The following is a 17,217-nucleotide window of genomic DNA, read 5'->3' as shown; positions in this document are numbered from 1 at the left end:
CCTGTCATTTTTCTCCCTCATAAAATTGTGCAGGATAACAGGAGGGATTGGAGAAAGAGTAATGAATACTTGGGCTACCAGTGCTAAATTAAATCACAAAATTTTGCTAGCTGCTGATCTGGCAAGAGTCTGTGAGCTGAACTTTTTAAAACCTCAAGAAGAGGGACAAAATGGGCAGACGTGTCCCAAGTTGATCCATCCACCTGCCTGCCTCTTTCTCTTTCCTAGCGATGCTTGCAGAACACACCTCCAGAGTGCAGATGTAGTATTTATCCTTGCTCTCACTCACAAGTCCATAACCCCCAAGGGTTTCTGTGTTCTCCATGGAAAGTGATACTATTATTATTTCATTTAAGAGAGTGGTATGAAGGATTGCTCTTTCACCTTTGCAAACACATCCCAGCATGTAACAATGGCAGCTGTGAAGCAGCATGGAAGCCATTCACTGGGCAATTTGCCAGCTCTCAGAGACATGGAGATAAACTGGGCCAAGGGAAAGTCTAAAACTTGTGTTGTGGAAATTTACTTTTGGAAGCTTGAAGGATAAGGAAAGGCTAAAAGTTCAAGAGAATTCCAGGTTCAATTCTGTTCAGTCTCTGCGGTTAAATTCTTGGAAAATAATAGTGCAATGCATTTTGATCTTTTGAAATGGCAGACAAAAAAACAGCTCTTAAGAAGAAACCCATTTAAATAAAATCATTATCATATAAAGCAAAAGTTTGTTAAGTACTAAATACAGTTGTGGTTTCAAAAGAATAGAGAAGAATGGAAACAATATTAAAAAGGGCATCAATGGAGAGGTCCTTCCTAACTATTTTTTAGTTTTTAAAATACATTTAACAGTCAATCTCCTTATACCCCACCACAAGAAATATAAACCATGCATATACAATGTAAATAATAGTCAAACATTCAGTTTGTTAAGAGTTGAGACTTGATTTTAGCCAAGAGAGGTATTGAGAAAAATTATTACTTTAGGGCTGACATACATCCGGATTTCAAAGGTGGAAGTGACATCTGGGGGAATTTCCAAAAATCCAAAAAACATAAAAGAAAAAGAAAGGGAAAAAAACATAAAAGAAAGAAAGAAAGAAAGAAAGAAAGAAAGAAAGAAAGAAAGAAAGAAAGCTCAACAACTTTTTTTGGGGGGGGTCGTTGTTTTTACTTTTTGAAATATGGCAACCCTAGCTACTTGTCCATAAAAAAGGTACAAGAGGTGGACAGAAAAGCCCACCAAGTTCTTCTTACCTGTATTTCTTAAAGGAGAGGCCCATGTGCTGCTTCATCTGCTGTAGCCCATGGTAGTCCGTGTAAATGAGGTCAAAGGGCAAAGGGACTGTCAAGGGACAATTACCCCGGCCAGGAGGCACTCCTAAGTTACTGGAAAGAGCAAGAAAGAGAGGTGAAAAGGTTCAGGTTACAGACTCCGCTAACCCAGAAATAGTACCTCAGGTTAAGAACTTTGCTTCAGGATGAGAACAGGATGAGAACAGTGGCACAATGGCAGTGGGAGGCCCCATTAGCTAAAGTGGTACCTCAGGTTAAGAGCAGTTTCAGGTTAAGAATGGACCTCCAGAACGAATTCAGTTCTTAACCTGAGGTACCACTGTATTAGCACCTCCAACCTTGGCAAGGCTCACCTCTTTGCTCTGCCTCATTTCTTCAGCTGCCTACACATCATACATTTAGAGTCCATGGCTCCACCCCACCCCCAAATAATCCTGGGAAATGTAGTTAACCTCTCACCGAGCTAAAATAAAAAAATTCCTTCCTGTAGCACCTTAAAGACCAACTAAGTTAGTTCTTGGTATAAGCTTTCGTGTGCATGCACACTTCTTCAGATACACACCGAGTTGTAATTATGCTTCATTTTTAAAAATTATTTTGTTACAGTTTTTCCTGTTCTGTATTGTATTTTGGTGTGTGTGTGTTGGCTTTGTGAGCTGCCCATGGAACTCTTTGTTATGGGGTAGCTTATGTAACAAATGAAAACAAACAAACAAGCGGCTACGTCGGAAGGCCTCACATCTGGCATTAGCTGAGGGACATGCAGTCAAGCGTTCCACCAGCACAAACCATTCTGCTGATACTAAGAAACACTTAGAAGAAACTAATGAAGGACCATGCTACATTCCAAGCAAGGAAAAACAAGGATTTTCAATTTAAGGTGATTTAGCTGGGGATAAGTGTGTGAAGCTGCTTCATTGCTCTTGTCAAAAAGAATATAAGCTTCAGCGTCATGTAGAACAGAAAAAAAGCTGGCAGTGGCTAGGATGGGCTGTGGTTTTATCACTTGTAATTTAAGTTCACTTTTATGGGCAATTTTACGCTAAGTGGCTGGCCGGGAAGATGACATGAATAGAAAGTCTCTTGTGCCTGACAGCCACCTTAAAAAAACCCACACCACATAAATAAAGTGAAGCAATGCAGAAGGGCTCTGCAGCCCATTATGGAGTAGCAGGTCAGCTTGCTAGAGATTTTCTGGCGCTTTGTGAGCATCTCAGCAGTAAAGAATTAAAGTGCAAAATCAAAGAGGAAAGGGAGATTTTGTGGGTGCTTAGAATATGGACATCAGCTTAGAGCAGCTTTTAACACATTTGAGGGGAGAGGGGAGAGACCAGCATTTGCATATGGAGGCTGACTATTTCCACTTGCCTTATCCCATCCTTTAGCCCTAGGAGCCCCCATAATGAAGCTGCCCCAAAGAAGAACTATGCAATGGAAAAGAGGACAATTTCACTTGCCTCTGTGGCTTCCAACATGACCATTCGGCCTTTGGTAAGAGGAAGCTGTCCCTTTATAAAGAAAGAAAAGGATGATACCCTCTTGATACTGGATATTTTTAAAGAGTGTGCACTATCCAAAGTGGTAGTTCAGTGTGGCAGTACAACATAGCAGCCATTTTATCTATCATAGATGGGAAAACTCAATGTTCAAGAAAGAGGAATATGCAGATGACAAGGAATACATGTGACTATTGACTTGGTCAGCAGGAATACAGGAGAAAGGCATACTGGTGAAGGTTGTTCTTGTGGTGGTGTTTTCATTTGTTTATTTGAATTTTGAAAGATCATAGTGTTCCGTTTGAACTGGTACAATAGGTCTTCAGGGATTTTAAAATAATGACTCATCAGCTGAATGTTTTCTCATAACTTCATTGAATTACCCACAACAGCTGCTACCAGATCAGCCAGGAAGAAAGTGAGCTATGCCCGGGGGTGGGGCGGCGAGTGGTTACACATCTCCACATCAGAAGCAAGGAGTCAAGATGGGCTCCTTCCTTCCTTGAAATTTAAAATGCTTCATCTGCCCACCTGAAAAGCCTAGTTCACTTGGTTCACTGTAAGACAGTCCCAGGGGGGCTGACCCCCAGTCAGTCAGCTTCGGAAATCAGTAGGGTGGGCTGCATACTGAATAGGACAACAGGGCTATAGCAGGATGGACAAATCAGTTGTGGGGCAGAAGCAGAGGGTCAGAAACATAGGAAGCTGTCTTATACTGAATCATTGTTGCTCCACGAAGAAATAAAGAAAATATTAAGAATATCATATAGTAAAAGGCTAGAAGCATTCCTTTTAGGAATTTTAAATGACGATACCTGTATTCCAAAAGACAAAACTAATTTTTTCTTATACACAACGTCTGCAGCAAGAATCCTGGTGGCTAAGTACTGAAAAGGGAATCAGTTACCCACTAGGGGAGAGTGGCTATGCAAGCTCTCAGAATACTTAGAATTAGCCAAATTGACATACATAATAAGACAAAAACCAAAAAGTGAAGTAAAAAAAGAATGGGAGTGCCTAAATGAATACCTCAAAAGTCAAGGTTCGAGGGCAGAAATCAGGCTGAGTCTGGAATAACCTTGTGAAGTGAAAGGATATGAAAGAAGGATTTATATCTAGATGTTAGGATAGAGATGATAAAGAAAACAGGAAGGCACAATGAGAGATAAAGGAGGTGCTGTGGGATTGGTGGAAGTCAATGTCTTGTTGTTGTTTTAGTGTTTATAATATTAACTTGTAAGATATGGATTTGTTTTTGTTTGTTTTTGTTGTTGCTTTCTTTAGCTTTCGAATGTTGATTTTTGTGTGTTGTGTATTGTTATTTTTTGATATCTTTCGTGTTGTTGTTGTGTGGAAAATACTAATAAAATTTATTTTTTTAAAAAATCATTGTTGCTCCACCTAGTTCAGTATTGTCAACCCTGGTTGGCACTTCAGGGTTTCTGATAGGGGTCTCTCTCAGTCATACATGGAGATGCAGAGATTGAGCAAAGGACCTTCTGCAGGTCTGCCCTTGAGCTACAGTGCTTCCCTCAAAGTACAAAAGACTTCCCTCCAAGATCTTCTACAGGTAACCTCTCCTGTCGTTGTATGTAAAAGTTAACTACTTCTGCCCTTATGGAAACACTGGGAACTTACTTACCTATGTAGGAATCTGTATTATACTCTGTCAGACCATTGTTCCATCTTGCTCAGTACTGACTGCACTGACCAGCAGCAGTTCTCCTTGGTTTTAGACAGAAGTCTTTCCCAGCCCAACCTGGAGATGCTGGGAACTGAACCAGGGACCTTCTGCGTGAAAAGCAGACACTCTACCACTGAGCTATGGGCATTCCCCAAGGATTGTCTATTGACTCAGTCAACAAACCTGAGGTCATTTGACTTTGGATGAAGTTAGCACAGGTAGGCAACAAGCCGAGTTGGGTGTGTGAATGTCTAAAGCTGGTTGCATAAAACTGACAGCAGGGTCTCCTCACAGACATGAATGTCATTTATACATTTTACAGGCACTGAGTTCTACTGCCTGCAAATAGTACACTTTTGTTACAAAGTTTTTCCATTCATTCTTATTCTCTGGAGGGAAAAGCCCTATTGGGCCACAGTAGATACAATTCAAGATTACACAGTGGAGGGTGGGAAGGTTAGCACTGTCAAGGAGAAGTGCAATAACATTTATCTCTGTGTTTCCAGGAGCACAAGGGTAATTGGCTGGCAGCTCCATGACCTTCTAGGCAACGTAATCTCAGCCACTGAGGGTTTCGCAAGACACAGTGGACAGCTAAAAGTGGGAATCACAGAAGGTTGGCTGAGTTGCATTTCATCTTCTCAACGTTGAAGAAAAGCTACAATCTTATACCTGCCTCAACACAAGGAAGTTGTGTTGTGTTGTACAGTCAGTGGAATGGATGCTAGCATGTGTTGTGGGATGAGGAAAATGAGAGTGAAATTTATTGTCAGCTTTGTGGTAAATTTGCCCCCATTTCTTATTTATTCCAACATCTGAAACTTGGTATGGTACTGTGGATATCAGTATGTGATAATTCTTCCTGAATTTGAGTCATGAGCTTGTTAGGTAAAGGTAAAGGACCCCTGGATGGTTCAGTCCAGTCAAAGGTGACTATGGGATGCAGCGCTCATCTCGCTTTCAGGCAGAGGGAGCTGGTGTTTGCGCACAGACAGCTTTCCGGGTCATGTGGCCAGCATAACTAAACTGCTTCTGGTGCAATGGAACACTGTAATGGAAGCCAGAGCACACAGGGATGCCATTTACCTCCCTGCCATGGTGGTACCTATTTATCTGCTTGTGCTGGTGTGCTTTTGAACTGCTAGGTTGGCAGAAGCTGGGACAGAGCAACGGGAGCTCACCCCATCACAAATATTCAAACTGCCGACCTTCTGATTGGGAAGCCCAAGAGGTTCAGTGGTTTAGACCACAGCGCCACCTTCTCCCTTGTTAGGTAGCATTTGGCAAGTCACCATCCCTCATAGCATTAATTTATTTCCTTCCAAACACGACAGATATGGCTACCATCTTGATGACAACAGGTGTATCCTGCCTTCAAACTGATCTCCCTCCCTTGCTTTCTGCTGCACACACAGTCAAACGCATACACAGGATTGAGCGGGAATGTACACAAGAGAAAACATAGAATAATAGGCCCTTATGAATGTTGTGCACCATTATGAACTGTTGACTTCAGTTATAGAAAAGACACACAAAGGAGCAAGAAAAATTATGAGCAGCTTCTTTTCTCCTTAATAAAATGTGATTCTCATTGTGACCGACTTTACAAGCTTACTGTGAGAATGAATCAGCTGAAACTTGTAAAGGACTTTGCAAATTGAAAGTACTATAATAGGGGAGTTAATGGGATGCCCTGCTGATTTTTTGGACTACAAACTCCCATCAGCCTGAGCCAGCATGACCAATGAGCAGGAATGATGGGAGTTGTAGTCTAATAACAACTGAAAAGCACCACACTGGCTGCTATTGTACTAGATGAATGGATTGATGATAGCCTGGCTGTAAAATGGGTGTTCATTTAAAAATTAATCTGCTTTGCGGATTTTAACTGGCCCAGTATCATAGTTTGTGTGGCAGAATTCACACAAATATTATGCACTTCCATCTATATCACACAAATTACTCAAGAAAAAATAAAGGTACAGGTTTGAGATAGATCTTCTGTAACCTAATGGTGAACACCAATTATAGTCTGCCATCATTAGGCATAATTTTTCATAAAAGCAAAGCCCAAGCTCATCAGCCGGTGCAAAAATGTGTACCAGTTCTATGTATTTGATGGAGTTATATTGAACTGGGAAATCTAGCCCTGTGGCTCTTCCTGAGAAAGAAAAATTGCACTAAATTGCCAAGCAAGCTAGCTAGTGCAGTGGGACTTCCACTTTCCCCATGCTCACCCCAATCCACTCTGGAAGGGCAGAAGAACCCCTAGAACAATGCAAATGGGGAGGAGAGGGGGATGGCTCCACCTGGTAAGCAGAAATGCTTGCAGTGACAGAATGATCAGTAGAGAGGGTTGCTGGATTCTTCCCTCTGAATTCACTATCAGTCTCCGTTTATCTTTCACTTTAGCTAATATGTTTTAACTTGAGCCCTGATCTCAATTCAGCCTGCACCTTCAAGTTCCTTTTCTACAATTCCTCCTTATTTAAACATTCTCTATTCAAGCTTTCATCATCTGACAGTTAAGTCAACTAATTTTCTACTAAACCCAATTTCACTCATGGTTGGAGTGAAATCTTGGCAATTTTTCCTCATGCCATGTACTATTAATGGCGCTTGAAATTATGCAAATAAAATTGAACACAAATGCTTTCTTCGCTGAAAGCTTAACAGATTTGTTTAGGGGGGGAAATGATCTTTGCATCCAGGGCTAGTCGCTTCTGAAAACTTAATCTTAAAAGAAGAAGAAGAAGAGGAATTGACTAGTGAAATCTGCTTTTGATTGAATTCCCACGAATCCCCTTTTGCCGCCGACACTACAAACCTCTTATGAGGATATCATTAATTAAGATTGCTCTGGAAAGCAGTATAACAAAGCAGACGAGCAGACAAGAGTCTGCAAAATGAGACCAGCTTGCGTTTATTAAATAAGAAATAACATGAGTGATGGCTGACATTGTTTCCTCTTTAATTAAGCCAGTTAAAGGCATCATGTTCACCTATACAGGAAAGCTTTGCTGGGTTGTTTTTGGACATCTGTCTTGAACAGCTGCACGTATCCCAGAATAAATCTGCAGCAGGCTTTTCTCCTGCTATTCCTCCCTTACAGGTAATTTAATCAACCAAGGGAGACATTTTGAAGCTGATACGATGGATTCAGATTACAGTGGGCTATCTTCACATCCCATTGACCTATTTTCAAATTAACCTGAGTTTTACTTCCAAGTTATTGCTCCCCAAGTTGAGACATCCAGCACAAAATTGATCTCGGCAAACCTCTGCTTCCTTACAGAGGACAGGACCAATATACTAACGTCAGCATTAATTGCATTCCTGCTGCTAGCCCTTCTTAACTGTAAATCAATGGCAACAGTGGACGGTTCAGCAAGAAAGGACTTTGAACATCATAGAATGCCTGTTTGTTTGTTTTTAATTGGGGCAAGTCTTAGTTTTCCCATGATAGTTGGGGCACGTCTCCCAATTTCATATCCTCTAGCTTTCTGTTTTTTTCCTCCATTGTTTTTTCCTTAATCCTACTGATTTCTTCTTAGAGACCATCCATCTAACCATATCCATCACAGTTTACTATATTCCTCATGGTTTTCTGGGTTTCCTAAGGGATGGGCAGTGCAACCCTAAACACTGACAAGAGAGAGTGGAAGTCCAAGTCCATGAAATCTCCTCCCTACTTTTTTTTGGGGGGGGGGAGCTGGTCCCTACGGAGAAGAATTGCGTGAAGTGGCCATTGGTGTAGAACATCTTCATACATCTGTGTGGTGGGTGAGATGAGGATGCGGTTGCTCCTCCACCCTGCAAAGAGGGCAGCTACAAAAAGTCTAGTCAGAACTAGAGTTATATTTATCATTTGTTCCTGTGATGTGCAGAAGTGGGCAAACCATCCGTTGGGACTGCTCACCTGAGTAATGGGAGAAGAATTATACTGATTGAGCAGGTCATGGTGGTTCGTATGTCAATCGCAATGAAGTCTGCAGATTTAAGGGGATCTATCTTCCCTGGGAAGCATGTTTTAAAAAAGCTTGACACTTTGCGCAATCTAGCATATTCCAAAATTGCTGTCTGTGAACCTTGGAGATAAGTCATTTCCGGCAAAGATGGATAATGTTACTGCATCCCAAGTGTAGAATGAAATCCACCAGAGAAGGGGTGGGGGTGGGAAGTGAAAGCAGTTCTTCAGTGCGACAGTGGAATTTTAATCAAAGAGCTTCCACCTCAACTGCCTTCAGTGCATGCTTGATTCACTCCAACGTCTGCTTGGCTACCGTGCTTCTACTCCCCCCCGGTGTGGACCCATTTAGGCTGTGCACAGGTGTCAAGTGATGACTAATGACAGAAGAGGATGCTTTCTGCATACAAGCTCACACAACTGCCTATTTTAAATACAAGGCAATTATATAATGAGGATCTTTACAGGTATTCTCCCCCCCCCCGAAATATTTCAAAGCACCCAGTTAAGAAATCTTCATTTGGAACAAACATATTTCATGAAAAAGGAAAAATTAACAGCTTGTTGATTCCTCCTTGTTTATGCACCTTCTTTTCTCAGAGAATCAAACCCAAAAGGGCAAAAGCCCTTCCCTTTCAGAATTTACAATGGCATAAAGCTATTTATCTGCGTCCCTCATGCAAAAGCAGTCAATAAATCTAATCAGCTATGTGTTTCTGAGAAAAAGAGCTGTCTCTTTAATTAAAGGTAACAGGTTTTATAAGTGTTCTAACTGGCAACGCATGGATTTAAGCAGGCGTCTTTACATTTTGGAAATATACCACAGATCCTGTTACCATGGGTTCCGAACAATAGACAGCTGTCCCTACCAGGGGGAGAAACAGGAGGAACCTGCTATATATAGATGAAAGACTCTTGCAAGCTACTGCAGGGCCCTTTTATGGGAAACAACACTAGATGTGACCATGGCAGATAACTAGCTCTTTTCCGATGTCTCCCTCATTCACCTATAAGGTGGCCAAGTGGACAGAATCCTTCCTTAACAGAAAAAAAACAGATAAAAGAGGGGTGCTGATCATTTCCTTTTCCTTTCCTCCCATCTCCTCCCCTCAAAACTTTACTCCAGGCAATTTACTCCCTTTCCAGCTCATGCCTGATATCTGAGATGGGGAGGGAGGGAAGGACTGAGGTGTGGTGAAGTGGGGGCTGGTTCAATGGCCTTCTCCCACATGCTGCTTTGACACACCATTTTACACTTGAACAGGGCAGACGCGTTAATGACAGCCCTGCCACTTCTAATATGAGTCCTTGGGGCAAGCTATAATTGATACTAAATGTGCCTTTGAATCCTGTGCTTGATTTTGTCCTTCTCTGATTCTTTTAGTAAAAGCAGCCATGGTGGCTGATTCAGCCACTAATATTCAGGGATTAAGACACCCCCCCCCAAGTGCAGAAAGCACTGCTAGTGGGGAGGAGGGAGTATTTTCAGCAAGGGAAATGGCAAGTGGAAAGTGTTAATCTTCCTTCTGCCCTGTGTCAAAGCTCCGACCAAGAATGAGCCCTCCACAACTGCTCTTAACCTTTGTTTGATTGGTTTTTAAAGAGGAGAATCTCAAGCACAGGATTCAAAGAAATGTTTAAAATCATGTCTAACGTGATTTCAGTGCAACAGAACAGCTGTTCAGCACCAACAGTTTTTGGACAGCTCCTCAGCTTGTCAGAGAGCGATGTTTTTCCAAGCCTTCAAAAACCTGATTGAGATGCTCCTCTCTAAACTTAAAGACACCCCCCTTCCCCACATGAGAGCATGCTTGTGCAAAACTGAAGGAGAAAGCGACTCACTCATCTGGGGACAGGGAGAAGATGCTGCCTCCCCCTGCATCGAACTGCAGGCTTGAGCAAACTGTACCCATAAATCCTCATACCATTCTGAAGGAAGGCAACATTGCTAGGGCTAAATCCTGTTTTGCCTCTTTTTTCCATTTCTTTCACAAATGTTTTACCAAGCAAAGGAGAAAAGGCGAGAGGGAATCTTTGAGCTGCCAGTCTGTCTTTGCAGCACCTTTTAAAAGTTCATCAGAATGTATACACTACTTGTAAGAAGAAACCTTCAAATTGGTTTACAAAACAAACAAACAAACAAACCAAGAAATTTATAAATAAAAATAATTGAGAAAGTTATTTAAAACATTCAAAAATAGTTTAAAACAACAATATATCTGAGCAGGCTCATAGCAACCAGCATGCATATTTATCCTGAGCTTCTCATACCTTAGTTTCATTTATTAAATCTGTACATTGTTTCCTACTTAAAACATTCCGAGGCAATTTACCCTAGGCAGGCATTTCAAACCATCCGGGTCCTGGAGCTGATACTATTAAATCTGAACAATAAATGCTTCCACAAAACTGAGGATAGAGACTAGAGTCAAAAACCTAAGGGTACCATCACAGACTCATTGCAATGGCAGGAAGGGACAAGCATTTCAGCTCATCTTATACCTCCTGTGGCAGAGGGATACAGCCTATGATCATCCAAATTTTACTCTGTCACCAGCAAAGAACAAAGGAATTGCAGCATACTGTGCTCAAGGGGCTCAGTGGCAGGAAATCTGTTTCATAATGCGAACACAAGCAGTTTAAAAACATTCAGCAGAAAGGAATGAAACAAGGACAATGGACTATGTACCATTTAAGGCTAAGCCTTGGAGCCTGAGCAAGCGATAACTTATATTTGAGCACAGCAGTTTCTATTTTCTGTCTGGGCTATAGTGTTTTATTTTCTATGTAGCATTTATTTCTGCTATACATTTTTAAAAGCAAAAAAGAAAAGAAAAGGGGGGGCACGGTTTATGCCTTTGTGCATTCTTCAGTAGCACAAATGAACCCAGGATTCCTGTTTAATAACCTAAAAAAACAATGGGATAATTCACAAGCACAACCCTCCAAAAAATAAATATATATATAGCAGTACCTGGCATGCTGACATGGAGAAAACATGCAGGTGAGTCACAGGTCTAGTCAGCAATAAATCCCAGGATTATGGTAGCAGGCAATAATATTCTGGCTCATATGCTGGTGAAAACCAACCTGGGTCATACCCAGATTCCTCCAGGTAGTGACACAAAGGAACATAGGCAGCCAACTGTAAATCACACTCCAATGATATACAAAGAATACAGCGCATCTTGTCCTCCCCGCTCTCTTGCACAAACACCTCACATTTTATCAACCTCTTTCTTTCTCTGCCACTTACCAACTTAACAATTGATCAGCTCTATTACAAAGTGCAAAGCAAATGGATTTGTCTGTACATAATAAGCAGGCTAGAAGCAATTGCATTTAGAGGGAAATTTGAGGCCTGAGCATTTGCTGTTAATAAAGCTATGTAAATTTCCACCATTAAGAAGCTGGCTATTAAAGAGGAGGTTGGGGAGAGAAAGAGACTGGAATGCGGTCCCTTGATAATATCTCCATTAAAAGAAATCAGGTATAATTATACCATCAACAGATCTTGGGGTCTTATAATTTTCTGGAAAATGCACCGCTTTTCATCTGTGCCTATAGGGAAGTCTTAATTTACCGAGAGACACAACACTGACAGTAACAATAATATTCTACTATCTCTCTGTTTTGTCTTTTCTTCAAGTTACTTAAGGCTCACTTACATCTGAAGTCCTCCCCCTCCCTCCCACTGGGCATAGGGCCTGCTACCCAGGGTGCCTGCAGATTGGGTTGCTGTGGGATCTGTCAATCATTGCTCTTCCACTGTAAGCAACATAGAGAATTGCAGCTGACCTCCCACACTTCGGAAGGTTCTAACATTTTTGTGTGTGTGCATTCTGCTATGTTCTGTCCACAGCAGTGAGCATGACATGACAGCATGTGTGGGCATAAAAGAAAGCATTCACTCGAGCATGTCCATTTTGAAGTCCATTTATATCACTTTTTAAAATCTTTTTTCCCCACCAAAGTGCTTTTTAATATTTCAGCACTTCCGTGCAGTTAAAAACAAAATGAAAAAGAAACACACTTCTTTTAAAAAAAATAAAAGTGGCATTGACTGAAAAGGCAGCATGATAGTTAAATTCAGTTTTAAAATTTGCTCTGTGGCAAAAAAAGAAAAGAAAAGAAAGGCAAATGAAAAGACTGGTTTAAAAAATTCATGGCTAAAATGAAAGGTAATTGTATCAAGTTGTATAGCCTACCTTCAGATGGTAGGCAAACCTGTCCAATATTATCACTGCACACATCAAAACCATGGCTCTTTAACAGAGAGAAGAGTAGCACTACGGTGATCTACAGCTGTGGAAATTGAGCTTGCCACCACTGCGTAAACTCACGGCTCGGAGCCTGATCAGCAGTTCCAGTGGGTGGGTGGGTAGGAATCAGCAAGAGATGCGAGAGAGCATCAGTGGGCAATGTGTCAAGGCCCACTCTTGTTAAGCACCATCCCTGTTTGAGTTAGTGTTCTGCCCTTTTCATATTTTAATGGGTTTTTTTTCTATACTGAGAAAAGGTAAAACAAAGGAGGTCTATGACTTGATGATAATGACACCACACAGGTTCCCCGTACAAAGCAAGCGACTAAAGCACAACTATTCCAAAGTATATGGTTTGTGTGAAATAGCCCTCACTCTCTGATCCATATTAAAGATTGAATGTTCTGCACAATAAAATATGAAGAAAGCCTCCTCACATTGGAATCCATAGAGACTACACACCTGAGCTATGCTTCTAGCCTCCTTAAGCCACAGAGATGCTGCTTGAAAGACTGTCTTCTAAGCCTTTCCACAATCATTCCCAACTAGAACCCAACTTTATGAAACTTGCAAGGCACAGGCACGCACACATCCATAGCTTTACATTCTATACAAATGTAACAAAGGAAATGTAACGTTTTCATCCATTTCTGCGCGAAATGGGCAATGATCACAAGAATTGCTTCCAGGATTGTGCCCGAAACAAAATTCTGAACTTGGAAAAATAGATTTAGGTATTACATTCCCTGCATTTTAAAATATCTTAAGCAGCAGGGCTTCTCTTAGGTTATTATGAAACACTGTCAAGCCCGTTATCCAAACCTTGTTTATACAATCCCCTTTCTTATCTGAATCTGCTACACTCACCACAGGTGTTGATGCCTGTGATTCCCTATAAGGATGGTCTGTCTTTTATCAGAAAAGATAAATGGTCCAAAGGGGCACCATTATTTGTATTCTGCCCTTCCTCCATGGAATTCAGAGGGGCATACATGGAGATCATCACATTTTATCCTCACAAAAACTCTGTGAGGTGTGTTGCGCTTAAGGTTGTGTCATTTCCTCCTGTACTATATTCCTTTATTGTTTCAGAAGCTCCTTCTGCATGGTGCATTTCATGCTCTTTAATACAATTCCAACATAGAGAATTTCTATAATTAATTCTGGAATTGGAAGATATGTACTTAGCTGCAGTTTTCAGTTGTTCTTGTTCCACTTTATCCTTTGCAATACAATTGCATGCATGTGACTGTATATACATGATAAAATGATGCTCCCAAAAGCCAGTGATCTCGATGTGATTTTTAATTCTCTTCCCCTGCAGTGTTATACTGAAGAGTTGGGGGTCCTCCTCTGCAGTGGTAAACGCCAGACACAAAGAATCTGGCTACAACTTCTTGTATTCTTAAATCAGATGGTGAGGATTTCAGAATGATCTCTAGTTAGGCTGGAAAAGTGTCATCCGGTGAGCTTCATGGCTAGGCAGGGATTTTAAAAAATGGCCCTAAATCTGACAAACTACCCAGGAAACCACATGACTCTAAATGAATTTCAATACTTGTCCTAACACTGTTACTTTGTTCGCACCACACACAAGAGCAAGCTGGTGTAAGACTAGGTTAAAGGGAAACATGGGGACAAACTTAGCATCCATATTGGTGACAGGAAAAACTCAGGGGGGGGGGAGAATGGGGTTGACTCTGGAACATGCATATGTGCCCATTGGATCACAGCTAGTCATTGGGCATAATGTAGGTGCTCTAATGTATGTGCCTTTGCTGTTTTTCACAAACAGTGCACACGATGGCTTGTTTTGTGTGAATGATCCTGGTGTAGGTACATCCCGTATATTGTGGGAAGTGATTTAAAATTCAGAGCCTTGACGCCTTTTTTGCTTTGTGGGGAGAAAAACAAGCCATGGAAAAAAAAAGCTTTCATCTGCCAGAAGTAATTAAAATGCCTCACTTTGAAAGTTTGGTGCTTTCTTGCATATGAGCCACTCATTTCTGTAGCATAATGAACCAAAGAAGCACAGACAAATGCATACATCCTCTATAATTGCACAGGCCTCACACAAAAGAAGGACAGTCAAAGGTTTGCTGTGCAGTTATTTTACTAAGTCTCAGCAGACTGTGGCTTTTCTTGTTGACCTCTAGATGCATGGAATAGAACTGTATTGTTGTGACTGTGTTGAAGAACAACCTTTTCTAGCTCGCCCCAGTTGAAAGGAAGAATTCTTCTGCTTAGAATAAAAGGGGGTGTAGATTCTATGTGGGCACTTATCAAATCTCTCCTCTCATTTGAACCAATTTCTGCTTTCCTTCTGCTAGTGTTACTAGAAATATTTGTTCAAGAGTGTTGGGGGTATGGGGCAGAGCACTTTGGAAGTGCAAAGCAGGGAGTTAAAGGGCACATGATCTTCTGTCACTCTAAAAGGAAAGCTACTGTTAACAGGAATATACAGACTCAGGGTTTGCCAACTCATTATTGTCCATTGACTGGCAGTGACTCTCCTGGGTTTCAAGTTGGATTCTTTCCCAACCCTACCTGGAGATTTCAGGGAATGAAGCTGGGACTTCACCAGATACGCTATCACTGAGCAATGGTTCTTCCCTGAAATTCTGAGTGCATTGTTTCCTTAACAGTGTCAGGAGATCATGCTGAAAAGGCAGAGGTTCGCTTTTCATTGTCTCCCACACGTCCCACAACAAACGTGAGAAGCTATAAGAATTCTAGTTGTCATTTTCTATCTGACTGGTTTGCACATGCAAGCTATGAAGTTGCCATCATCAAATGAGGATTGTTCCATTCATTTATTAAATTTACCATATAGCCCACCCTTCTCCCCAAAGGATGGTAGAGAAACTTCTTAGTTTCATCTATAACTCTGCTTTCCAGAGCCCAAATTGTTTGCTTCTCCATTCCAGTGGGATTGAGCTTTTGTCCTCTACTGCACAACACACAACCAGCGACATCCATTTCCAACTGGGAACTCTCCACACTCAGCACAAAAGTTAGCAGCAAAGGAGTCTTGTCTGGACCCTAACTGATTCAGCTTGACACTTGCACTCTCTTTCCCGGGAGCTGCAAATTGCTGCTGATGTTACAACAATTCCTTTGCATGGTTTGCACCAGATAATCATGTACATTTCACCTCTTGGCTGTCAGGATGCATAAAACTGAAGCTAGCAAATTCACTAAGAAATGCAAGGGAATAGTGTGAGTGTGTGTGTGTGTGTGTGTGTGTGTGTGTAATAAAACAGTGAAAAAACAGGCATCTAGTTTAAACTACAGGAGTCAAGGTGGGAGCCAGACGTTTTGTCCTCACATCATCACCAACTGAGATCAGGGCTCCTGTATTCTTCCAGGCAGACATAGGACAGAAATGCATAAGGCCTGACAGCTGCGACTCTATGATATCTGCATTAAAGGGATGCTACAGTTAGGTTTTTGCATGCTCTGACCAAAAATGGTTGGGCAAATTAAAACAATTATGCAGATGTGTTTAAGCTGCAGTATTGAGCTTGTGGTGAAAGTGGTGGGGTGAATTAAACAAAAGAATTAGCTTGAGTTTTGCAGAGTACACAACCTGTGTCCCTCCAGATGTGTCTCTCCAGACGTTGTTGTATCCCAACTCCCCAAACAGGCTTTGAGTGTAGCACAGTTCATCTCCTCAAATTCATGTTGAGAATGAGTTCAGGGAAATGGGTCAGGCAGCCAAGAATGCACTTTTGGGGGGAACAATCATGGAACCACAGAACAACACAGGATCAAATCACCGTACCCAGAGCAAAGTGTTCCAGAAGCTACTATGCTCCTTTATTTGCCTATAGCCCTGTCTCAAGGTCCATTGGTGACAATAATTAAATACATAAATGGCCTTAAGCGCTACTAGGATTTTCTGAGTAATCTCTTCTGCTAAAGTCTTTGTTAGCTCCATAACCAGCTACCCTCCACCCTACTAGCCGTTCTGAAGCTGCAATATACAGCAAGAAGCTGAGATGATTTGCAGGGAATGCTCCACAAAGTGCTACAAAGCAATAAAAAATGTGCTGGTTTCACTGAATCGAAGGCCCTTCTCCTGCCCTTTAAAATGTTACAAAAGGAGACGCTTCATGGATTTGTGCTGTGTTACAAAACAGGAGCATGCTGCAGTAACTTCAAAGAGGAGCAGAAGAAATTATGCTTTTTCAGATCCTCTGCTGGTAGGAAACCACTTGCAGCAGTAGAGTGTACTGTCTGTTAGGTATGTGATTGGAAGGGGAAATTGCTAGAGAATGCGAAGAGGATCCTCTACTGGTTACAAAGAGAGCTGGTGGTGCAGGAGATCTGAGTGCCCAGCGAACATCAGAAACCAGTGCTGGAATGCAGAAGCCAAATCTCCTACTGTTCTGAGCGTAAGAAAGGGCTTGAACTGTGTGAAAAAGCAGCCACTGCACGTTTGCTAAACTGAAACCCCAATATGAGCTAGGCATAGACACAGGGGTTTAATTGTGCCCTTTATGTCCCTTAATCCTCTTC

The 17,217-nt window shown here is 41.6% G+C and overlaps 1 protein-coding gene across 1 annotated transcript in view; it reads right to left on the bottom strand.

Annotated features, from left to right (window-relative positions):
- MGAT5B (alpha-1,6-mannosylglycoprotein 6-beta-N-acetylglucosaminyltransferase B) overlaps window positions 1–17,217 on the bottom strand; it is a 184,709-nt gene that overhangs the window by 41,205 nt on the left and 126,287 nt on the right. Inside the window, exon 9 of the mRNA XM_082203627.1 lies at window positions 1,249–1,380. Coding sequence (XP_082059753.1) covers window positions 1,249–1,380 — 132 coding nt within the window. The remainder of the gene's footprint in view (window positions 1–1,248; window positions 1,381–17,217) is intronic.

The sequence above is a fragment of the Podarcis vaucheri genome, assembly GCF_965113315.1.
Source record: "Podarcis vaucheri genome assembly, chromosome: 2".
NCBI lineage: Eukaryota > Metazoa > Chordata > Lepidosauria > Squamata > Lacertidae > Podarcis > Podarcis vaucheri.
This window is presented reverse-complemented; position numbering and strand designations above follow the sequence as displayed.